We start from the raw sequence: 26,503 nt of genomic DNA, 5'->3' as shown, positions 1-26,503 counted from the left end.
ATAAATATCACATGACCAAACAAACTATCTCCCCAATTACCATCATCCATGAAAGTGAATGGAGTATGCCCGATTGATAATGAATAACGTTGATTTGCATATATTGCATTCCCTCCTGCTTGTATTTCGTATGTAATTATTCTTTTTAACTGTGAGGAATTGCTATCTGGCAAGGGTGTAGAAGACCTGGCTTTTATGATTTTTACTTAATAATAAAATGCCACTGGCAATTCCATCTCCGAAAGGGTGGGATGCTAACCAGATCCCCTTTCATAAAACTCCATGCGCAAAAGCATAGTGCTAAAATGTGCCCTGCTGCATCAGTATATGATCTCTTCAGTTCAAAGGTTACAGGTGCCCTTTTGACAGATGCTGTGACAGGCAAGTCTGAACCTCTGTTTCCAAAACCATTCAAATATGACAAATGACTATCCTGGTGGCAGTTTAATGTTTAAACATGAGCCATACCTGAATAGGGGGCATGGTGGCTGGTAATTAATATCATTATTATAACCACATCTAATGTGTATCATACACATGTCAACACTGTGCTCTCAGGCCAGCTGTGGAAGGGTTGTGTGTAGTCTAGTTAGACAGCCTCCTGCCAATCAGCAGGACAGGAGAATAAAATAATCTCTTTTGATTCTTCGAGTGGCCAGGTAACATCTCTCTCCAGCAAGACAGCCCCTCAGTAGGAATTGCCGTGATAAACATGAATCAAAGGGTACACAATACACAAAATACTAGATTCATACTAGAGTGTTGCTTACCAAAGGGCATTTGATGCTATGGGTCTGAGAAAGGGGCAGGGTTAGTGTAGACAGAGAAAGCTCTGCACAATTGTAGAAATATTCCACTATCTGGTTTCTTTCAGGACCTCTCCTTCCTTCCTGGATCCTCCACTTCCTGTAGCACAAAGTACGTTGAGTATGATACAGCAAGGCAAAGACCGCTTGTCACAAGGACAGGGACTGAACCCCTTAGAGCTGCCTTGCTTTTTTCCAATCACCTATGGACTTTTGACAATAAAAGAGGGGGGTCTCCCACTCCTTTGATTCACGTTTAGATCATCAAGACAGAAGAAAGTACTTTGTTTGGAACTCCTTAGGGAGAGTTGATCTCTACAGTGCCCTCCGCTAGTGAGGTGAAGGTTGAGTGTTCCAAGCAGAGGTGAACTCTGATCCCTAACCACTCCTAGGGCTCATCAGATTGTATAAAAGAGATCAACATGTATTCTCTGCACTGTTTTCCATTTTCACCTTTTACATTTTAACATTCTGTTTTCAATGCCTCCATTTACATCTTTTTTATATAAATTGGAGGTTCTCCCCAACCCCCATCTAACCCACCTCACCCTTCCAATCATCACCCCAAAACCCTACCCCAAACTCACAACACATATATTTACATTAAAAAAATGATGAAAACGGTGTCAGCAAAAATAGCACGTTTAAAAGGCAAATGTGGAAAACAGCGTGGCAAAAAACTGGGGTAAAACATATCATTGGGCACTACAATCATATTGCCATTAAAGTGAGCCATGGACCAGTTTGGTATAAAAAGAACAATTTACCCTCAGAGACCAACAAATGACTCTTTAAATAATTTGCAGCATTATGAATGGGCACACACATGGGAAAGCACTGCACCCTGATTGGATTCCTGGGGATTTATATAAAGAGCATCAATCTATTTGGAGATTTCTTTCTCGCACGTAAACTCCTGTCTATGTCGGCAACATGTATGGTATGATTGTTCCTATATTTAAGAAATATTCCGGAAATCACCAATCTTACTATAGGCCAACTATTCTAATTGATGTTTCCATTGAATTTGTGGGGACATTTCTCCTAACGGATTTAGGCGAATAGTGTGAGAATTGCGAGGAAGCTCAGTTGTTAGCAGCTCTGTTTCTCTTTGCTTATGTCTATGCTGCTGTTTCTTGGTGGGAGTGTCTGCAGGAGTGGATTGATCAATGGTTGATTCCAACACAGAGGACTGAGCGAGAACGGCAAGGAAGTGCAATTGTCTGCAGTTGAATGCAGAGGCATTCAGGGGCATTGAGGAGGCTTACTGCATTGTCACAGGGGAAGCGGTGGGCAAATACTGTTTGAATGTATAAATTGGGTACTGTAATATGTCATTTGAGGAGTACATGGTTGAAGTATTCCATAGAAATGAAATTATTAAGATCCCACTCCCACAGTAGTCTAGCCACGGAATGTCACATGAAACACCCAATTCACTGAATATATGCAACCAGCCATTCGATTCAATGAATTCAGCAAATTATGATCTAATCATGCATCCAATTTATTGCAATGAGTTTCAGTTAAAAAATAAGGAGACGTTGCCTCAAGTGGGGGCTTGCAACAAAATCACTGCACACTTCTCCACAAAACAACCCAATGGTAGCTCACAAAATGATGTCTTCTAATTATATTAGGTGCCCGTTTTCAGAACATGTACCAGACAGAGCAGAAATAAGTTTGACTTCTCTCGACTTCTCCTTTCTAAGGTTGTGCAATAGCTTGTATGCAGAGAATGCCAACCTAAATGGTTTGCAAGAGCAAGCGACTGGGGAAATTCCGTCCACTCAACCAGGAGAGGGTGTGGGAATTCACCATTGGGGGTGGATTCTAGAGGATGGTACCCATGAGTCACCTTATTTATTGACAGCCCCGGAAGAAAAAATCTCTGTTTATCTGGGCTCTCACTGTACATTAGTTGATTCCTCATTGGTAAACGTATATTTGGTTCTAAAGTCATTAGTAATAAAACAATATACATGAAGATGTGAGATCACACACTAAGTTGCTGTGAGTAATTACAAATATGGGCTCTCTGACAAGATTAAGAAACACCAGTCAGGGAAATAGGAAACATCTCCATTAGAAGAGGGTATCTAGATTATGCCCCTTAATGTTTTCAGTGGGGAGATGGAAGACAGGCTGAGCATGACAGAGGTTTTTCCATGCTCAACAGAATATCCTCCAAACCAACTTATAGCTGAATATCCTTCCAAAAAAAAGATAAGAAATGTAAAGGTACAAGAATATCTAAGCACTTCGGAAATCGGAGAGAAAAATTGGTCCTCTAGAAAATGTGTGTAATCACTGGATGTGGGAGAGTGGGATCATTCCCCACTGAGGTTAGGTCAGAAGGTGAGTTGAAAATCTCTTAGAGACAGGTTAGTAAAACGAATTGCAAAGATATTCAGTATGGTAATGGTATCATACGGAATCTCTGTAAATGTCAAAAATGCAATTCACCGGAATGCAGGTATTGACATGTATGAGGTGAAATATCTTGGGCTTTTGAGAGCAAGTGCTGGGGTTTATCGACATGAAACAGGAGAAGGGCTAACAGTTCAGGAACACATTTTTCTGAAGAACGATTGATGGTGTCTAAATCTACAGACAATGAACTTGGAAACATGTTAACAGGTTTTACAGACGTTCAAGCATAACTATTAACCTGGTAATAACACTTACACAGCCCATAATAGAAGACCTTCTTAACATGGATATTACATTGTCTGTACCCCGGTTGAGATATACTAGCACTGTGCTCACACTTGGTTACAAATTGATTAGATCTTGTTCAATGGACACAAGTAATTTTGTTATGTTTGTGAAAACTGTAGTTTCCCCAGGGAAGTTTTCCATTTTTAACGTTCCAAGCACTACACTTGTATGCATCCCAGTTAACTTTGAGAATTGCTATTAGCTAAGGAGACTAAAAGCAAAGGCATGTCTTTAGTAGTTGGTAACTGCAGGTTTGCATACAGTCTGGCCAATGAAGGATATTGCAGTAGCCCTTTGTCCATTTGATTATATTCCATTGGAAACTTTGGTCCATAAAATCCTTCCCTGTCCACTGCATGCTAACCTTGGAGAGATGTTCTTATTTGCAGTTAAAAAAAATCCATTTTGTGAATTGCAGGTTTTCCTTTACATTCTAGCAGCAACAGATCTAAGCCTCACGTTAGTTCATGGACGTTTCCTGTATGCTACATTAAAAGTACAACATTAATAGTATGTTCACACAGACATAATCTTACATCAGATGTTTTAAGTATTTAAAATGTAAGCACTTTTAAGTATTATTCTTAAGGGAGGGTATACAATAACATCTTATTAACTTACATATTTTAATGGTTTATAGATTCTAGCAATAACGTGTGATATGGAATATAAAAAATTGTTTGCAAATTGCATCTTCTATTTTAAATATTAATGTACTGATTTTATTAACTTGTTTGTAAAATGTTATAAATACGATCCACTATTAATTGTATTGTTGTGTCGGAACTTAAAACCTGGTTTGTGTATTTGGGCAGTTCACAATTAGATTATGGGGACTGGGTGAGTTTTAGAAATCTCATAATTAGACTCAACTAATAGATTTTAAACAGGTTCCCAGTTTGATCCCTCCTAGAACAAAGCTGCTATATGACTCGTACTGCAGGAGACCATCATAATTTGATTACATTATGAGATTTTCCTAATTTGGGTCCCTTTTGGTCAATTACCTGCTGGTCAATTTAGGGAAGCAATTATCTGGAAACAGTATTTTATTTATTGTTATTCATTGAACAATTTTAAAATTAAACTTTACACAAACAATAACGAATTCAAATAAAAATAAAAATTGTCCATCAACTTCATCGAAACTTTATACATATGTCATATTCAATTATCCAATTGTATATCATAATGATCTTATAAGTGATAGCAAATGTCCTTAACATTTTAAACAGTTGCACAAATACACAGCCAAAATGTTATTTTATCAAAGCTTTAACAGATACAAGAAATGTGCTAAGAGGATGGTTCTTTAATGGACCTAGATCGAGTACTACAAATTTCAGTTGTGCGTAGGATGTTGTGGTAGGTCTGAAGGAGGCGGTGGGCCAAATGGTTGCTTTCTTAACATTATTTTTATTAAAATAATAAGAAAAGTCCTCTCTATCCCTATCACAAAGGTTTGCCCTACCTAACTCAAAACTAACTATGGCCCTTGTTGTCAGTAAGGCAGTCCAAGGTAATGATCAATCCTCCATCCTATTCTAACCCTACCACTAATCATATATTAAAAGAAAAGGAGGGGTCCATGAGAATGACTCCTTTCTCCTGGACATGCTTCTTCCAGCCTTAATGGTCTATTTTCAAATAGTTCTTGGTAGCCATGTGAATCAAATCCTTTAAATCTTCTAGGGGATGTTTCCACCCTTTCTGCTTCTGCGTTAATGCTTTCAATACTGTTCCTTGGTTTCTCACGATAGGGTCTTGGCCCTTATCACTTTTGGACTCTTGCAGTGTCTCTAGATGGCTTTTACAACTTTAGATCACACTTCAACCACTCCTTGGACTTAAACTGCCCTTCACCTTCTTTAAGGTATTCACCACCACTGGGACGAGTATGATACATACCCTTATAGTTTTCACTTTCTTTAAGGTATTTACAACCACTGGGACAAGTATAATTAGTCCTCTGAGGCTCTTCCTGCCGTGTTCCCCTCCTACATCTACCACCGCTCCTGTTACCTCTATTCTGATGGATTGGCATCACTGGTTCTTCCTGTGTGGTTGGGCTGCCTATAGTATCTTGTGCGCATCCAGCGTGTCTTCTCTCTTCTGGCTCCAGTGCGTGACTCTGCAATGCCTTTCCAGTTTCGGTCTCTGCGTTGTCTATGTTGGTCCACCTCTTCAGGATCACGCCACCAACTCGATTCTCATTCTTGGGCATACACAGTTTGGCTCTCTGCCCTCGCTGTGTTTCTTCCACCTCATGATTGCCGGCATCCTCTCAGCCAAGGACCTCCTGTGGCTCTCTGGCATCTTGGCAGCATTGAACCACCCCTGTTCCACCAACAACTTTCTTCTGTGTTTATGCGGAAGTACTGCTCCATCCCCAGCATAGAACCATAGTCCTTTGTCTCTCTCATGAGTGCTCTTCCTCACTCGCTCAATCTTCTTAGTGCCACTATGATTGGCTGCCAATAACTGGGTAATATTTATTTCTGGTATCCTCTTATTCTTCTCAGTATGTTTGTTTGTGTGATGGTGAGTGGGTGTGACTTTACAGTAACAAACATTGACTTGTGGAGGATGTTTCTCCTGATACTTTGATGGTGTCAATGGTTCTCCATAGAGGGATTTAGGGAGTTCATTGATGGAATGGGAGTCCTTATCCCCAAGAGATAAGTCCCTTACCCCCAAGAGAGGAGTCTTTCCCTGTGAGGTCCCATTTACTGCCACCCATAGGGGAATGTTGTGTAGTGGGCTCACCTCCCTAGCCTCACAGGGAATGGCTCACCTCTGGGGAGAAATGACTAGATCCCATGAATCATCATAATGTTTAATTCAAACCATAGGAAACAATTTCTTCAATAGGCTTCAGGAAATTTGATTAAATAGGGAGTAATATTTCCTAAGTTATTTTCCTCTTTTTCAAATTCATCATTTGTGACCCCAAAGGATTCCTGCATCATAATTCAATCATGTTCACACTATTTGTTCTTTACGAAATCCTGGTTTGTGATCAAGATCCATGATCCGTAAAGAGAAACTCAAGGTAATTGTAAGTTCTTCATATTTATAAAATAATGTTAATTTTTAAGATCTTTTGTTAACTGCCTCCCATTGGATACTCATAAATATATATAGAAAGATTGGGAGGATCTAAACATTTTGCATACAGCTGCAGTACCCCCCATTTAATTAATTTGATCATGGCAAGAGTCCAAGTTCACATCTAATTATAGATATAGGTAGGCTTGGAGGAAATAACAGTACATTTCTCCACAATAGGCATTCCAATCTATTTAATGATGTATTATGTTCTGTGTCCATGATATCCAAACCATTAATCATTGCAGGAACAATCTGTGCCTTTTAATATTTGATGGTAAGTAAGATTGCATACTTTACAAATTTTACTTATCCCGGCAGAAAAGATGTTGACATTCACTGTCAACCAAGCAGTGTGCACATCTCTAGAGAATGTTTTTACAAATATAGAAACCCAAGGTCACTAATTGGTTTACCTGCTCCAGTTAATTGGCACCCATGTACCAATAATGAAATGTACTCTTCCTAGCTGTTTGAATGAAATTACCTTTACTAGGTCGTTTTCGGAAGCATATTGGTGGAGTCTGTCCACAGAATGCTTAAGACCTATTGGCGTACAATATAACAAGAATAACTCATCATCACATGCAAGCCATGGGACCTTTAATTGTCATCCGTGTTTCTGACAATGCATCTCCCAAGTCCGAGAGATAGAAGTTGAAAAGAAAAGATGTGAGAACACAGCCTTGTCTCAGTTCACTACTTGTAGTTATTTTAGAAGAAAATTAAACCCTATCATCCAGAACAACCTGGACATGAGAACTAGAAAGAAGTTTGATAAAAATATTTAACAGGTATTCTGGGATCCCCCATTTTTAAGTTATCCAAAGAGGATGTCCAGTTGGCAGTGTCAAAAGTTGAAGTCAAAACAATTCATGCAAATAGAGTTTCAATTTCCCCCTTGGCTTGCTTTTGTAATAACAGTTTTTCAGATTGGTCAGTTGAGTCCGTACACACAAATGCTTTTTAGGGGCTTGGATGTTTCTAGCCACTGCTCATCAGTCCCCTGCCCCACACATTTACTTTAGAAATCTGGATTTTCCTTTCGCCGCCAAATGCATTGTGGGATTTAATGTTGGGTGACTGAATTTGGCAGTGAGCAATATCCGTCCCCACAATGCTCTTAATATTATTGAAAGTGTTTTCTCTCTGTCTGTAAGGACAAGCGAAAGGGTCAAACCGATGGAAAAGGAGTACATTAGTTGAAATAACTAAACATTTAAAGATACAGTACTCTGTCTCTCCACCCCTCAATATCATGAGTTACAATATTATCATTACTACGGTATTTATCGAGTGCAGATCTAGCTCCCGGAAGCAACAGAATGCTTTACGAGTCATTGTAGGAAGTACACATTGAGGATAGCAGAGATACAATCAGTCTTGGTGCCAAAAACAGAGGAGGGGTTGAGGAAGGGCAGTTAATTAGGGGTGAAAACAGGGGGAATCGGATCACCCAGTCTCAGGATGTTTGTCCCTAGCAAATGCAAATCAAACAATTTCGCTTTATGGAAAAGCTCAAGACCACAATCAGGTAAATAATTGAAATATAAGAATACATACTATTATCCAATTTGGAAGACTAAATGCCAATGATCTACATATTAAGCTATATGTAAGGAATTAAAGAAGACAGCCTTTAAGTTATATCACTCTACAACTGCTGTCCACATTATTTAGCAACATAATAAAAAGCAAAACGGAGGTATGTTTTTCCAATCACTCTTTGTAACTAGATGAGTAGGACAGTTTTCATGGTGCTTTGCTGAATTTCGGATGTTCAAAAACATCTAAAACAGAGCTAGCGTTATCTTAATAGTTGGAGTTTTCTTAGTGAATAATGAACTCCACCCAGGTAGAGTGACATTAGGCATACATCCCAATGCTTCCTACGAACAGCAATCTCTATGTTCTACAGTCACTGCACCGCTAACCAGAACAAATAGGAACGTATATTCACATCAGGACTATCATGAGAGAGGTGTAGGAATATTTAACCTGAAAGCATATCTAGTATATATATGTTTGCAAGTCATTTTACAGTGGGTATTATTTACTAGATATTTAAATAATAAATATCTAGTAATTGTAATCAACTTGTGAAAAAGAAACTGTGCTCAATAAACACCCACAGTAAAATGACATGCAAACCTATATGAAAGCAATGAACTAAATCTTTAAAATGAACATGTGTCAATTCTGTCATGTTTCACAGTATCACTCATCAATGAGGCATTTAATATAACCAATTATGTAAGTCAATATTAACATATTGTATTGTTTTGGACATGTTAAATTTGAAAGGTTGATTTTATCAACCATACAAATAAAAAAATAAAAAAATATATAAATATTGAATGCAAAGATTGATTTTTCATGCTAAGCAGTAATTACACCCATCTCCACTCTTGGAGTTGAGTTGACTACTGTTGTAGCCTTCTCCTTGACCGACCTTCCTCTGTTCCTTTCCCCTTAAAATGTTCTCTATTGCAACTCACACTCATTCCCCCCTCTTCTCGCATTGCTGTCATCACATCCACATCAGCTGTCTCTTAGTCTACCACTGACTACTTCTCAAATCCTCCTACTCGTCTTTTAATCAATTAACTGACTGCTTACCCTCACATGGCTACCTCTATCACCCTCTCCTCGCCACCTCCAACCCAACACTAAATCCTGCCATTTGCATTGTGTATATACACCTATGCTTTTTATGTAATTATGTGTGCATCATGTCTGTGTGTCGAAATTGTCCCTATATGCCCCTCTCTCTCTTCTGGTTTCACTTATTTCTGTTACTGCTCTCCCATAGTAAAACACCTAGCTGAGGGATTGGGCCGAACTCTGCTCTGTGCTGTATTATGTCTTCTCTTTCAAACACCAGGCCTCGCTATACTAAACATAAAAAAACATTTAAAAAATATAAACTACACCCTAGTAGGGCTGCACAGTAATAAATCACAAACAGAGCCATACCTCATGCATCTCTTCCAGTGAGTTTCTGGTGAAAGCATTGTATTCATTAATCATTGAATGCACATGACAATTAGTTCTGACGACCATGCTGTGAACCCTCTGCCACCGGTTCTTCTCTAGTTTCTCTACAATCTTGGTGAGCTCTGTACTTATTATCCATGCTCTTCGTAATAGCGTCTCCAAGTTATCAGCTGCACTATGGTGTGCCGAGAGGATCAGCTCACTCTGGTTATCGTCATCAATGCTGATAGGTTTGGACTGAAGGATGCACATGCATTCACATTCGGTCATTAGCTTTAGGTCCTCCATCCAGCGCTGGACTGAATCCACTTCAATAATTTGTATGCTACAATAGAAACAGAAAAAAGCAATCAACGTTATACCGGGTAGCGCTTAAAATATTTTACAGCAAAGATATGGCAATTCATGGTTTGCCCATTTTCACGTAATCAAAATTAGACACAAGGATTTAAAAATATGAGCAAGTCTATCAATGAGGATTGGGGTCCGAGGATACCGATAAATACAACGGAATATATCTCTAGAAGGATTACTAGATTCTATGCTCTGGACTGCCTCATATCTGGTGAATTATGAAACACCAGCAAATAAATGAGTGACTAGGGTATGGATGAAGCTGCAAGGAACATGACCAATGACATCCCTAAACCAACATAGAAGAATCATCTTACATTTTTGGTGAAGATATTGAACCAGATGTTTCTAACCACATGGAAGATGTGACCCACCTGACTCTAATGTGGCTTAAAGGTGGTCAAACAAACAAATACGAATCATCAGGGATGGCGCCAGTGAACTTGTTATACTCTCTTGACTTCAACTTGCTCTCCTGGATGTTAAGACCTAGGAAAACCCATGTCTATGTGTTTTATTGGTTATTAGTAACCCGGCGAGAGTGAAGCAGAATGCAACAAGCATTCTGATTGGCTCTCACCAGGTCCCTACCTGGCCGGGAATCCCTCTGTCGGGATTCCACGGCCTTTGTCCCCGGCAGGGGGCGTGGCAGCCCCTCAGCCAATGAGGAGGTTCAAAGCGGGGCCATCCCCGCTCCGAGCCTCCCCGCGCCTGAGAGGCTGCCTTCGCCCCCCGCTGGGGACTCGGGTAAGTCTTTTTTTTTTCTTAATCCCACCCCCACTCCCTGCTCCGTGCTTCCACACGGCTGGAGGCTTCCCTCGTTCCCCGCCGGGGACGCAGGTACGTTTTTTAATTTTTTTTTCCTGTCCCACTCCCACCCTCCCAACCCCACTTACCTTCTTTTTGATCCTTTTTCGGGAGCGGACGCGCTGGGAACCCTTGTGTTCCCAGCGCGTCCGCTCCCGATGTCCGCCATGGAAAGGGAAAACGGACACAGTTTTCCCTTTCCATGGCGGTGGCCATTTTCTTTTTTCCCCGAAACGCTTCGGGACAAAAAAAAAAGCTTTTAGTGCCCCGGTCACGCAATAGCAATAGAACCCTCGCGTCGGGGGCATTACCTGGGACGGTAATGCTCCTGAAACTTGGGTTCTATTGCTTAAATGAACACTCACTGGCAATGTGGCAATCATTATAGAAGAATTAGCAAACACAGGGAAGGATTACTGCCCCATGACCACACTTTGGGCAGCATTCTCAGTGGTTTCAGTGGTATTGAAATTGTGTAACACCATTGGTGGTGTGGAATCACCAAGCATATTAATTGCAGCTGTAGTTCAAATCCCAGCTAGCAGAAATCATATTTAAGCAATAATACCCAGCTCGCCAAGCTATACCTGCAATTAATGGTCTCGGGCCTGAGTTAATAGTACCAAGGGTAGCAAGGGCCTTTAATGAGGGGCCATGTACATTGACACACAGTACAGATCTGAGGAGCTGGCTATTCCTGCTATTAGAAACATGGGTTAACATTCAGGGGGGGCTAGTAGCAATGTATTTGTATTTATTTTTTTATTTATTTTGATTCATACCACACTTTCGCCTACGCATCATAACAAAGAAATGTAATTGTACAGTAAACAATACCATTTTTGAGTTGTTAGTATCAGTCAATGGTTCAGGAAGAAGACAGAGGGGACAGAAGTTGGGCATTTAGGCAGGTGTGAAAGATGTGATAAGAAGAGGCGGAATGAATATCCAGGGCAAGAGTTTCCAGTGAAGGGGGGCAAGAAGGGAGAAGGAGCGAAAGCGAGAGATAGAGCAGGAGGGTTTAGGAACCAGAAGCCGAAAGGTGGACTGAGAAAGAAGAGTGTGAGTGGGGGAATAGAAGAAGACTAATGATGCCAGGCAGGATGGAGCAAGACCATGAAGACAATTTAAAAACAATAGTAAGGAAGTGAAACTGAAGATTAGATTCAAATGGCAAGAAGGAAACTGATAAAAGTAAAGAGGAGATCAAGGCCCAGGGAAAGAGACCAAAGGGAAGATGAATGGCGGAGTTGTAAAGATAGTGAAGAGGCGAGAGAGAATAAACAAGGAGTCCAATCAGGCGGGAGGAACAGTAGTTGATACATGAAATAAAGCAGAGATGAGATGTTCAGTCGCACGAACAAAATGAAAGCTTTTGCTTTCTCTCCCCCTCTCCCCTGCTGATCTCTTGGCTGAAACTGAAACAGCACTGGATACCTGGCTACCCGCTGACCTCGGGCCCAGGGCGCCTCCCAGCCAGTTGCACCCCTGCACTGCACCCCTGACAACCCTTGCACTAGGGGACTGTTACTGTATTCCTACAGCCCCCACCAGCACTTGACACCGGATGTCTGCACTTACCCTGCAATTGCCACCAGCTGGCTGCACTTTTTATTTATTGTCTATAATATTTATTTTACTGTTATCATATGTACTGCAGTGTCCCCGCTTCCCCACGCACTTTTCTCCTCCACCCTGCACTTGTGAGATGTCAATGTCACCTGGCCTAATAAGATTGATATCTCTATCTTCCCTCTGTTCCCCCTCCTTGCCGCGCCACGCCTTGAAGCACATTTGTATAGGCGCATTATAAATGCCATATTATATATCACATCATATCATAAAGGGACTAGCACGACCGAGATTAAAGAGAAGAAAGCGAAAGGTATGATGGTGATGGAAATATGAGAAGAAAATGAGAGAGAAGAGTCAAATACAATGCCGAGATTCTGAGCAGAGGAGGAAAAAGAGAGAAGGTAGGGAGAAGGATGAACAGGATGGAACATAGAAGGCAGAGGGAGAAGATGGAGGGAAGAGCAGGACTTCAGTTTTAGATTGGTTAAGCTGAAGGAAATGGAAACACATCCAAGACCAAATGGAAGAGAGACAGGTAGAAACATGAGAATTCAAAGTATCAGAGAAATATGGGAATAATCAGCATAAAAGTGACAGGAGAAAATGAAACAGGATATAAGTGAAAAAAGAGGGATGGTGTAAAGTGAAAATAAGAGTGGGCCAAGAACAGAACCTTGAGGTGCATTGTATATAAGTGAGAGAGGAGGAGAGAGTTGGCCAGCCCAGGGCTGACCAGAGAGATGCAATTTAAACCATGTGAGAGGGGAACCACGAATACCCAAGGAAGAAAGAGAGGAAAGTACAGAAGGATGATCCATAGTGTGAAACACAGCAGACAAATACAGCAGAATTGGAATGGAGGAGAGCTTATTGTGCTGTGGAGAGAAAAGAGAATCAGAAACATGCAAGAGGCAGGTTCAGTGGAATGTGCCGGCCGAAAGCCAGTTTCAAGTGGGGGAAGAAGAGAGTGGAGATGGAGATAAGAGTAAAGTTTAAAATAAGCAATTAGCTCTAAGAGCTTAGACAGGAAAGGGGAGAAGAGACATGGGCAAAAGTTAGCAGGAGTGGAGGGGTGAAGAGATTTATTTCAAGATGGGGATGAAAGTAGCATGTTTAAAGGAGACAGGGAAGACATAAGTGGAGAGAAATAGATTACAGATGATGGTAAGATAAGGGATGATCTGAGAATAGACCAGAGGGATCAGCAGGGAGGGAAGAGGGTCAAGATGAGAGACTGCAGGATGGGTATGGGAAAGAAAATAAGCGGTGCCAGAACCATTGAGAGGGGAAAAAGCAACAAAGTAGTGGAAGAAGAGGAAGGTGGGGAGAGAAAGTAGAAGAGGGTGACAATGTTCGGGGAGACAAAAGAGGCACAAAGTTTGGAGGTGTTAAATGTAAAGTACTCAGCCAGCTCAACTGTTGAAAGAGAGGTGGACTGCATAGGGTCAGAGGGACATAGAGACAACATTCTTAAGAAGTTGAAAATGACGAATTGCATGACGGTATAGATACAGAGTGAGTGAAGAAAAGTATTGGTTTTTGGCTGTCAGAAGGAGGGCGTCATAAGAGGAAAATAAAGAAGAGAGCAATTCCTGATGACAAGAGGAGTGAGCCTTTTTCCAGCTGTGCTCAAGTTTCCTAAGAGAAGAATGAAGAGCCATAAGAGAAGGGATGAGCCAAGGTCTGCTTCTTCCAGATACTGTTTTTTCTGCTCTCTCCAGGGATATGCAGAACATTCATGATTTAATCAAGGAGCTACGCTCCTCGATTCCAGCAACCACCACTCTTACTCGCATGCCATTTCAGCTCAAAATCACAGAAAAATACAATACCCTAGTTCCCAATCCCATTATTCTGAATTCTATCACTCCTTTATACCCCTTGCCCTGTCCGAAGTACAGGAATGAACTATCCCAGCGGGCCCAGGACTCCCCGCCCACTCCCAGTGATGGCTATGAAGACAGAAATACCTCTCCCTCCCCAACTACACCTACCCTAACTCCACCACCTGCAATCTCTTCCAATATCCCTGAGAACGGTGTTGAGACATGTGCCTCTCTCGCATCCACGGCTGATAACAGCCATATCCCAACACTCCAAGATGTCCCTTTGCGCTTTTCACTGTTAAACAGCGGGTCCCTCCTGCACCATGGTTCGGAAGTCGAGGACCTTCTGATAAATTCCTCACTCGATTTTCTTGCGATCACAGAGTCCTGCCTTAACGATATAATACCATCCAAGGCCACATTAGCCGTTCCCTCAAACTATCATATCTTGCATGACGACCGCTTGACCCAAAGAGTTGGTGGGGTAGCGATCTTGTTTAACAATCAGTTGAACTGCCATCTAATTGCCCATGAGTTACCAGAAGAATGTGAAAGTCTTGTATGTAAATTGAAGATAAACAAGAATGTTTCTTTAAGCATCGTAGTAATCTACAGACCTCCCAGAGTTATGCCCTCTTTTGAGGAACAATTCTTGAGCCTACTGAACAAGATCATCAAAGTGAACACCCCCATCATAGTGCTGGGTGATTTTAATATATGTGCCGATGACACATCGGATAAACAAGCTGCATCTCTTCTTGCCACCCCAAATTACATCGAGTCCTCCAGCAAGGTGACAGGTCTGACTCATATAGGAGGGGGGGGGCACTCGATTGACTGGATACTAACCCATTGTTTACTCACAACCAGCATGTCTGCAGCCCCCTGTCCCTGGTTCCGATCACTATATAGTGACCACCCTCGTCCACCCTGCAGCCCCCCCTCTGAAAGCAATTGCTGTCCACAGAGTCCTAAAAAACCTAGGAATATGAAAAACATTTCTACTCAGAAATTGTCTACTGTACTAATGGCTAGGCTAGGACCCCTTTCAAGGCTTCAACAGCTCCACCGACCTGGCCACTCATCTTACAGGAATCTGAGCAAAGCCATATATGCCCTAGCATCTATTAAGAACAAAGTCATAGAACCAGAAACCAATAAGAACTCATGGTTTAATGACTCCATCCTGGTCTTCAGACATCTGAAGAGAGCCGCTAAAAGAGAATGGCCGAAACACCCTTCGCCTCATTCTCTCCTTGCTTACAAACACTCTTTGAGGAGCTTTAAGAATGCTATTCTTGAGGCTAAGACATGGAGCTTTAACAATAGGATTAGCAAGGCTAAATCAAGTTCCCGGGAACTATTCATAATTCTGAAAGTATTTGAAGGCAAAATGCCCAAAACATCGACTATTAACAAAGACTCAGCTTGGAGTCAAGGGATTCATGATGAATTTGTTTCTAAAATTGCCGGATATCAACAATCAGTTGGCACCCAAAAAGGGTCCAGCACTGCCGAGGTGGACACCATTCTTCCTCTTCTCAATACCATCAACCCGTCTGATGCAATGGCTTGTTTGGAGTTCTCTTTGAACTCCTGCACCGAGGCAGAATGAGAAAGACCATCTTACAAATGAAACCTACCTCTTGCCTAACTGATAGTGATTGTTGTCCATCCAACCTCTTTATAGAGCATTTGGATACCCTAGTACCATGGGTGACGAAATTAGTGAATCTGCCCTTCTCTGAAGGCCATGTTCTGTCCCTCCTTATACCCCTATTAAAAAAGAACAACCTTGACCTTCTGCTGGCCAAAAACGACAACCCCATAATTAATGTGCCCTTCTTTCTCAAGATCATGGATAGTGTCAATCACCTTCAATTCCAGAAATGTATTGAATACAATAACATTCTTGGCCCATGGCAGTCTGGCGCATGGAGACTGCCATGCTCAACTTGAAATTCATCCTCACCACCATTGTGGATAGAGGTTAGCCAGCCCTCCTGATGTTGTTAGATCTCTCAGCGGCCTTTGGCCTGGTCGGCCACTCTCTATTGGTGATGGGGCTAAAGGACTTGGCTGGCTGTTCGGGCATGTCCACACAGTGGTTTGCTTCCTTCCTGGGGCCTCACAATCGTGAGGTGCTATTGAGAATGCTAATTGAAGCAACAATGCTGTGGTTTGACCCGGTAAAGGTGTTTTACCCCATTATACCATTTAATGGGAGTGGTGGTTACGGGGGTGTCCCCTGCATCCTTTACATAGATTGTGGCGGCAAAACCACTGCCTTTTTGCCGCAATTTTTTCTGTAAACGGCCATTTTTCATACGATTTTAACACATGGAACCATTTCCGCTCCAGCACCTACATCCTGCGGAGCGCCTGAGGGATCCTGCATTTCACCCACGTTGTTTAATATTTACATCTTGCTGCTCCTGATGCTCCTCATTCAGCCTGGGCGTCTTATATACCAACTACACCGATGACACACAGGTGGTCCTGGAGCTCTCAGGTTCTTACACACAGGAACCCTTGGCTATCAACGCAATCTATGGCAATCCAGGCTTGGATGACAGAGAAATTGCTTTCTCTAAACACGGACAAGACTGAGCATCTGATTGCTGCTTCAGGGCCAATGCTAAACAAATTACCTACCAACAATCAAAGCTTTGTTATTGCAGACACTAACATCACAGTAGCCAAGCATATGAAATCATTGGGCATCATGATCGATGCCGAGCTTACCATGAAATATCATGTCACACACCCTTGGGCCTCCTGTGGCTATGTTAACAAATTGCTTAACCACATTCGTCCTTACATTTTTTCTCAAGAATTGTTCCTTGTTGGCCTCTGCCCTAGTGAACTCCCAAATGGATTAATGCAATAGCTTGCTGCTCTGTACCTCTGAAGCAAACATCACAGCCTTGCAAGGCATCAAAAATGGGGCAGTGCATGCGACCTTATGCCTTACCCGGAGTGATCACATCACTAGCTCCCTGTGAAACACTGCATTACCCACAAACTTCTGACACTGACTTTCAAATGCTGGAATCAGGAGGCACCCATATACCTTAACAATTGTTTAAAGGTGTATCAGCCCAGCCGTACCCTGAGGTATCAGGACCAGTCTAGATTGACACAGCCAAGGTTCAAGCTTGTCAAATTTAGTGGCTCCTGCTTTGACGTCCAGGCCCCATCAGTATGGAATGCTCTTCCTCTTGGATTGAGAACAATCAAGGCCTTGACAGAATTTTAAAAAAGCATCAAGACCCACCTCTTCAACCTGATGCCAGGCAAATTCTTTATTTGCTGCTGAGCCAACCCCCCCAACCTCATCTGTGTACGTTTTGTTTATTTATTTATTTTTTGGGTCATTTATATAGTGTGCTTCACTTAAGAGGGTAGGTTACAGTGAATGTTTGCATTGGTGATGGTTTACAAACGTTAGAGTATCAGCTTACATGGGTATTCAGTTACTTCCATTTCTTGCAAAGGTCACATACTTGCTTACAAAATTTGCAGAGGGAGGATACATAGGTTACATTGCGTCCAGTAGTTGCGGAGGGTGGCTACAAAGGTTACATTAATTGCTGCTTGCCTTCGGTTGGCGTCTGTACGACTATTAATTGAGTATAAGATCTTTGAATGAGCTCATCCTGGGTAAAGTTGTTCACATTCCATGTGTTACTTTGTATAGTGGGGAGTAGGAGAATTGGCGATGAGGGAGGGTGGTGGAAGGTAGGGTAGAGGGTGGTAGATGGTGGAATTAGGGTGGGGCAGTTGCAGCTGTTATGTTCTTTGTGTGCTCTGAGGCCCTTGGGCATGTGACACATTCCAAAAATGTAAATGCATATAAATAAATAAGGTCGTAGTGGCTTACAGGAGGTAGTAAAGAAACAGGCAGGATAAAGAGAGTCCAAGGTAGATGTAAGCGAGAATTTAAGAGAAGTGAGAGCAGAATTGACAGATAGTTGTGAGAATGACTGGAGAGAGGAATAGAAGTAGTAAGTAGCCAAATCGAAGGAGAACAGATCTTGACATGGGAAGGAAGTTGAGGAGGAAGGGTGGATTTTTGGAGAGAAAGTAAAGGTAAAAGAGAGGAGAAGATGATCCAATGAGGAGATGGGAAGAGAGGAGGCCAAGGCGTTACAGGGGAGTGAGGAGAATATAAGATCTAAAGGGGATCCGGAGATGTGTAAAGATTGCCAGTTAAGGGGAAAAAGATGATAGCAATCAATGAAAAGGAGAAAAGCAGAGGAAGAATGAGTAGAGCTAAGATGCAGGTTGAAGTCACCTAGTGCAAAAAGGGGGAAATTAGCGGACAAATTAGAGGAGAGGAGAGCGTCAAAATCCAAGATGAAAGAAGAGAGTGGGCCATGGGGGCGATATATATGATAGGAAAGGAGAATGAGAAGGGCTTAGAGAATGGACAAAAATTATATTCAAAAGGCGAAAAGGAGGGGAGAGGTAAAGAAAAAGATTGATGACACCGTAAAGAATGCTTACATCACCAACACGGCCAATTGGGTAAGGAGTGTAATAGAAATTAGAGGAAGATGAAAACAAGGCAGCTGGAGTAGTAGCGTTATAAGGAGAAAATCAGGTTTCAGTAAGAGAGCAGAACGAAAGATTGAGCTGGTGGAACAAATCAAGACTGGAATGTGCTTTGTTACAGATGGATCTGGCATTCCAGATGCCAATAGAAATCAGAGAAGTAGGATAAGAAAGAACAGATGGAAAGATGAAATTAGAGGCAAGCCAATAGCAAGTTGGAGGATGAGAGGGGGATCAGCATGTGAGAAGTACTAGAATATTGAACACCATCAGAAATAAGAAAGGCAAAGAGTTACCAAGCAGCCTAGGAAGTAATGAAGGGGAGAGAGGACACATGACAAGGGTGAGATATCAATACATTGGGAGAAGCAGTGGGAAAAAATAAAGGTAGCTGATTGGTGATCCAGGGGCAAACAGGAGAGGTCAATGACCTTATAACGTTTGCTTTTTGCAAGGACGCCCAGTGGTTAAAACACCCTGGGGGAATAATTATAAGGGGAGATGAGGTCACACGAAGAGTCACGTGATGGTGCAGAGAATGGCACCAAAGGAGTCAGGGGAGGGTCAAGCGGTATGGGGGCTGTGATGGTTATGGGCACATTGAGCCGCAATCCTCTTGGGCAGAGCCAGCAAAGAAGTGACAGGTGAGCAGCAGCAAGCAGCTCGATGTTTGAAACAATGGGTCACGGTGAGCACTTGACCCGTTGTTTTAACAAAATGCTCATCCAACATGGGCACCAAGGAAATAGAAGCGAGGCTCCGAACTAAGCCCCTCCTCCATTTCCATGGCAATTGGGAGAGATCAGCAATGAAGTAGCCTGAAAGCCTGGAGGTAAGTGAGAGGTTACGATGGGATAAAGAAGGAGGGGAGGAAACAGTGTAAGCAATGGGGTCTAGGAGGAGAGTGAGGAAAGTTTATGGGTGGGTGCAAGTAGAGGTGTGCTTGCTCAGAATGTGGGCTTCAATCATGAGATTTAGCCAACAATCCAGTCAATCTGGCTGGCTGCTGCACCCGCTAATTTCTACATTTCAAACAGTGATAGAGCAAGAAGCTCAAAAACGATGAGAGTTATAATGTATTTAAATATTAGGGCAATGGATAGGAGCTCAGCAGCTAATCACTCTTCTAATCTTAATTGACTATTTAGTAATCACATGTAATGCATGACACAGCTGGCTATGTGACTTACCTTGATTTGTGATCTGTTTTTATTTTGGGCATTAATTACAACCTTTTCAGGCATGTTTTTTAGTATTGCCGATGGTATAATATTTCTGTTAGTGGAAAAGTACTTGCCATCAGCGATCTTTTGCTTCCTACTTTTGGTGGTACTCATACTCCAGTATTAATCCAAGGTTTGAAAGCAAATTCCAAATAGAATATGACAGACAATGAGAATATGAAATACAAAAGGATAAGAACAAGATAGAATCGCACTGATGCAACTATTTTTTGAATTACTTAAAACATTGTTCTAGATCAAGATGAAAAAAACACTACATTTCTAACAGCATTAAATAGGTGGCATTAGAGGCAAGGATGTGGTGGAACATAACACAATGCGCCACATCTTCCATTTTCCATAATGATGAATATGAGCATTCATGCATGAAAGAGCAGTGACTTATTTGACAGATCATTAACTAGCTACTTTTTTCCCTCAGCAGTTTACCACTCACACTCTCTACTGCGGCATTAGCCTACAGCTCAATGCACTGATCTGTGCACAAACAAGCAGCATTTTGTTATGTTGCTGATGGGCCCCTTATTACAATGAACAGAAATATTCCGAAACTACATTAGGGCTGTGCAAAAGACTCTCACCTTTACTGAATAAAACATCAAGTAAAAAGTCCCAAACCTTATTTCCAGCAGAATTAAATCAGAAAATAATAATTCATGCTCTGTTTATAAAAGATGTTTGCTTGTGCGAAATGGGCGGGCTTTTGCTAGCAAAGTGAATTTTGGCCAAAATAATAACAATTTTCTTGTGCATAATAAATGTGCATAGCTCTACTTATCATGTATTTAGTCTTGACAGGGGGGCTTACGCCCTGTCCCCATTACCTCCTTATTTCCCCACACATTCTGGAAATATTAGATTTTAATAGGGGAGAGAGCCACAGTAACGTCCACCTTTTTTGAACTGTTGACGTCCTTAACACATTTCCCACTAGTACATATTTTTCTAGATAATGCCTCAGTCCTCACCGTTTGTTTAATTATTACGGACCTTGTAGCATCATCTCCTTTGTAATCTCAATGTTTTATTTGTTAGAGAGGTTTTTCCTATTTTGTGGAAATCATGACTTATTTTTTTATGTGCCATTGAATTAATGTTTTAAACCTGAACCTGCACTGTATCTGACAGCAGTCTTTCATCCATCCACAGGTAGGTGTGGATTGTCCCACCGCTAGGGGTGTCATTTTGCAACCTGAAGCCCAGCAAAACGCACATGCCGCCATCCATTTTTAAACCCGTGCCTCGGCCAGCCACATTCATTCATTCTCCACCAAACCAAACATTCACACATCACTCCAGCTCTCTACCAACTCCACTGGCAACCCATCCCCAGAGAAATGCCTTCAATTGGCTGCATTTTATTGAAAACCATTCACAACAAAACCTAATCTTACCTTCACACAAACTCAAACCGTTCACCCACAGAAACAGACAAGTGAGCCAGCATCTTCTACACATTCCTCTCTGCAAACTTGCATGTACACACACACCAGCACTTACCAAGTGGCCACCCAGATCGCAGAACACCCTACCTCTTTACATCTGCACTGTAACCTCCATCACCACTTTCAAAAAGAGCATTAAAACATCTGTTGCAATCCTCGTGTTGCCTCTGCGCCTTGCTACCCCTTTAGGGGTTTGGTGCGCAATATAAATAAATAAAATACTAAAATACACATAACCCTGCCCCTCCACTCCACTGCTACCACTTGTCTATCCTAATGTTCCTATCCTATTAACAATTGGTAAAGTCTGTTTCACCTCCCACCTTTTCTGCCTTTGAACATTGTAAGGTCCTTGTAAGATGCACTAAGAACCTTTGAGTAGGGTGGGCGCTCAAGAAAAATTCAAATAAAATAAGAAATAAAATAAAGTCCATAATAGAAAAGGTGTCATAATATGTTCAAAGAGCATCTTGGCAAAAGGGGATAACTTCACTCATCCCTATTTATCCACCTCTTGAGTTCTTCCCCTACTCCTCTACCCAACTAAGATCCTATGTCACCTCTGCTTCTCACTTGTAGCCCCCGGGTGTGTGCTCTTTGAACAAGCTGGGTTTGTGCGTTATAAATCCTATGCATATATATACATATACATTCGCACATGAAGTCAACATTGACAGAATGCTGTGTAAATATTGAACGACTCAATAATAAGAAGCAAAAAGATGGACCATGTTTTAGAGGTTGTGAAGTTCTGATGATCTGTGATTAAAGTCACAATATTATGGTTGTCTAGTAAATAATGATTCTGTAAAGCTTTTAGTGACTGCCAAATGTTCCATATCTGTCGATCGACAGATGCAAATATCAACTGCCTAGTTGTTTGTGTACTTGTACATTATTCTGTTTCTCAACTTTCATAGCACCTAACTTATCCAATTGACTATTCATATTCATAAACTGATTGTAAAATAACATTTTGAAAATATTAACAAAAAGTCAGAAAAATAGATAATCAACAACTCTTTTCCTTTGTCCTCCATTCAATCAAAAGGACTGCAAACTGTTCTTGCTGTATGCTGTGTAGAGCAATATACTGTGTAAGAATGTTTTATTTGGGATTTCTTGTAATTTTCATTTACTACATTATTGGATAGTGCTCCGATTCCTGCAGGTGGTCTCCACAGAAAATTGTCTAATAAAACAATAGTACAATAAACACTCCTTTTATTGCTTTCTTTATTGACTTACTCTTTCATTCTGAACACTTTCAGAGTCTAACTTTGCATCATACTTTAAAAGTATCATTAAAAGTACTGTTTTTTCTGTCTTCATCTTGGCTTCCTGTATCTTGTGTCAACCTCTTTTTATGAAAATGCCCTATCATGTGTCTCTACTTTATTTTGCTCTCAATGAGTATAAAGTGTTTCCTTCCAAGGGACGTCGTACTAGCTCATTTTCTGAGGCCAATTTGCCCCTTCTCTCCAAATAAATATGCTTCCTATGTTTGCTTTTTAGTGACATTTTATTGGCCTCCACAAGAAGTCCCGCTAATATTTAAGAACATGTTTCAATTGTACAATTCCTAAAACCACATCAAGTAGTTCTAGGCTATTCTGATCCAGATAGCCTCCATGCTATAAATCTTCTAACTCTTCCAATCGTTTTAATGTTTCATTTAACCATGAACATCCTTATCCTGTGTGTAGGGAAAAATGTTAACAGTAAGGACAATTTATTTAGCACGTGTCATTGACATGTGCAGTATCGGCCAACACGGGTGCACCTTGTGCCATGATATGGTTTGGTCATCTGTCTCCCAAACATACATTTCCTTTTGTCCCCCATTGTGGATACACCCAATAGAAAACTATCTTCACCTTTTTACAGGGTGGCACTAGATGCAAACCACACTGTGGATACACACACTTTACAACATGCCCAACATGTCATTCCATCTAATGGCCTGCAGGGTAGGCACTCATTGTCATCCCCCTGCCATTGCAGGCAGGAAAATAAATCGCCTAATCCAATCAACAGTATAGAGTGGATTATGTACTGGCAGGCTACATAGCTACAATGTAGAAAGTGCCACCTTTCATGTAATTTAAAACAGGCCAAAAATAGCTAAATAGTTGATGTCCACCATTTACTTCAATATTTTCAAAACTTTATAAAATGTTAGTCATCATCAAGACTCAATCTGGACTCTATTTGCTCACTGTTTTAAACACTAGCTGCAGAATCATCACGTTTACGGCACTGTTATGCTGGCAGTGGGGTAAGAGTGCTCAAACCACTGGCCATTACTACTTAGCCAGGGAGGACGATCATAATAGCCAACACACTGCTTTGAGGGATCAGTAATGTGAGGCGGACAACTGCTTGTAGATTCCTCAAAACATGCCGTTTTATTGAAGAAATTATCTAAACAAAAAACCTTGCTTGCCCTACATTACAGATAAATCCCCTACCTATCTAAAGGGTAAGGAAATATTCTCTAGCATAGGTAAACTGGCCCTCACACTAAACAAGAAATATACAAAGAACATTATATAGCAACACAATTCTTTTTTTATTAGTGCATTTTGGTTAAAATAAACCTGAACAACAAAAGTGATAAGAGCATTCAGCATAATATCACAAAGAGCAATTACATTATTCCATTATTTCATCAAAAAGAAAGATTTTAGAATAAAGTATCATAAAACACACACAAAAAACCTAAAACAAGTGCAATATTCCACATTTCAACAGATGAGGAGAGTTAAAAGAACAAATACAAATACAGCCTGAAACGGCCAGGCGTTAATTAGTTATCAGTCATCACTGGATAGAACCCATCACACAACATTGGCCAGACATTTTACAGCCTCCTTCCATAAATATTATCCAGCCCCCATAACAAGAGATTTGGCTCCATTTTAGAAGGACCAACATTGTTCACCCTGGATACTTTCAAGCTTCATTACAAAGTTTGAGTAAACCCTACTGTATGTTTGTTCAAGAGTACCACATTGGGTCAAAACGTGTCGACTAGATTCAAGGTAGTTTGAACACAGCCTACAAAGTCGCTCTTCTTGAACAACTCCAAACCAACTCCCGATGTATTCATACTTTGGTGGGATACTCAAACGCAAGTATTCCACAAATTCTCAAATTTTATGGGAGCATGGTTTAAATAGGTAATACCATGGAAGATCGATTTTAAAGGCCTGCTGGGTGAATTCTAAGTACTCGGCTAGTTTGTTTAGGGAGGTGCTTCTATCCCAGTACCACGTTTTCTACTTCAGTAGATTCAGATAGTCAGGTGTATCTGTTAACAGTGGCCACTGAAAGCTTATCTCCTCACCATGAGCCTGCACTGTCGTACTCAAGGAAGCCAAGAAAAGGGTTTACAGAGGCAGCCCCCAAGCTGTGCGCTACCAAGCTCAGGAGCCTACGGTCATCTAAGGGGCACAGTCTCGAGGCGCAGTAGACTTTACAGTGTTTAAGAAGCCACTGCACTCATACGGCCTGGACCCCCAACTGCAGTCTCAACACTTTCGACCAGCGTGGTTTTAGGGACATTCAGAATAGACCTAAGTAACTTCCCCTCTAAAGCCTCCAACCAGGTCACTTGGCCCACAGCCAAAAGATCCAGACCATACATCCGTGCAGGAATAATAATGGTCTGGTAAATCCGGATCAGTCCCTAGATGTTGTTCACGCCTGTACTGGACACAAAGCATTTTATTAAGTGTCATTTCTTAAGGGTGTGACAGGAAACAACCACACCATAGAATCCCTTTGTTTGGTTTAGAGTGGATTGGTGAAGCCCAGGTATGTATATCCATCCACTGCCTCTAGCTTGGTATCCTTCAGCGTCCATACATACAGGGCCGCCGTTTTGACCTTCTGTCTAGCACCATAACCTTTGTCTTAGATGGGTTTATTAACAGGTAATTCGGCTGGCATATTCCCCTAATGCATTTATGGCCCGCTGGAGCCCGATTTGCGTGCAGTCCATGAGCATGGTATCATCTGCATACATTAGCAAGGTTATGGCCACACCCCCAAGTTTGGGTGGAAAAGTCCTGGTACCCTGCATAGCAGGATCTAAATCAGATATATAGAGATTATAGAGTAGTAGGGCTGAGGTACATCCCTGTTTCAGGCCGATGTTGGTTTTAATAGTACCCGAAAGGACCCCTCCTGCAATAAGCAAATGGATACCATGGTCTCACTATGCAGTTCCTTGATGAAATAGAGGAGGACTGGGTCCAAGCCCCATTGTAAAAGTTTGTAGCAAAACCGAAACCGGAAAACCGTTTCAAACGCCCAGGAATTGTACACAAAACACATAGAAATCTCCTGCTTGGACACTATCATGTCAGCCAGTAGGAGCTACAAAGCACAGTTTTTGTGAAAAGTGTTGTGGCCCCTACGAAACCCAGTTAGGCAGTGATGCAGACGGCCAGATGCCTCTGCCCAGGCATTAAGTTGCTTCAATAATAGGGTAGAGAAAATCTTGGCACAAGAATCCAACATGTCAAGGAGTGTATAGTTGGAGGGGGCCCCCCCGTGTCACCCTTCTTGACAACCGCTGTCAGGATGGACTCCCTCTAGCTACTTGGAATGACTTTAGAAGCCAAGATTCTATGGAACTATGGTGCCAGGATTGCAGCCCATGCGGACGGGTTAGCCTTGAATACTGCGTTCGGAATTGAGTATGGGCCGACTTCAGATTCTTAATAACTACCTGAATGTCATCAGCGTCAAAAGAACCCATTATGTACCAATTGGCAGGCAGTGCCCCAGTCCTGAGGGAGGTATTGACTGATCATAGAACATAGACCCCATGTAGGCCAACCAAGTTACCTCAGGAATGGGATTCAATTCTTTTGGGGATTGTCCTTTCAAAAAAGCCCTAAAGAATGACCAGACTTTGGTACTATCATTGGTGTGCAGTAGATCAAACATATTAACTCACCTTGTGCTTTGCAGTGACCCCCTGTGTTGGCGGATACAGCTTTTATAAGTTGTAGACAGTGCTCTAAGTTTATTTTCATGAACTGAGGGATCGA

At 41.6% G+C, this 26,503-nt stretch overlaps 1 protein-coding gene across 2 annotated transcripts in view; it reads right to left on the bottom strand.

Moving 5' to 3' along the window:
- INSC (INSC spindle orientation adaptor protein) overlaps positions 1-26,503 on the bottom strand; it is a 1,941,980-nt gene that overhangs the window by 860,049 nt on the left and 1,055,428 nt on the right. For both annotated transcript variants that reach the window (XM_069623742.1, XM_069623743.1), the window contains exon 3: positions 9,612-9,957. In XM_069623742.1, coding sequence (XP_069479843.1) covers positions 9,612-9,957 — 346 coding nt within the window. The remainder of the gene's footprint in view (positions 1-9,611; positions 9,958-26,503) is intronic.

The sequence above is a fragment of the Ambystoma mexicanum genome, chromosome 11, assembly GCF_040938575.1.
Source record: "Ambystoma mexicanum isolate Mex_15411 chromosome 11, UKY_AmexF1_1, whole genome shotgun sequence".
NCBI classification, from domain to species: domain Eukaryota; kingdom Metazoa; phylum Chordata; class Amphibia; order Caudata; family Ambystomatidae; genus Ambystoma; species Ambystoma mexicanum.
The sequence above is the reverse complement of the archived record's forward strand: the minus strand, read 5'-3'. Positions and strand labels throughout refer to the sequence as shown.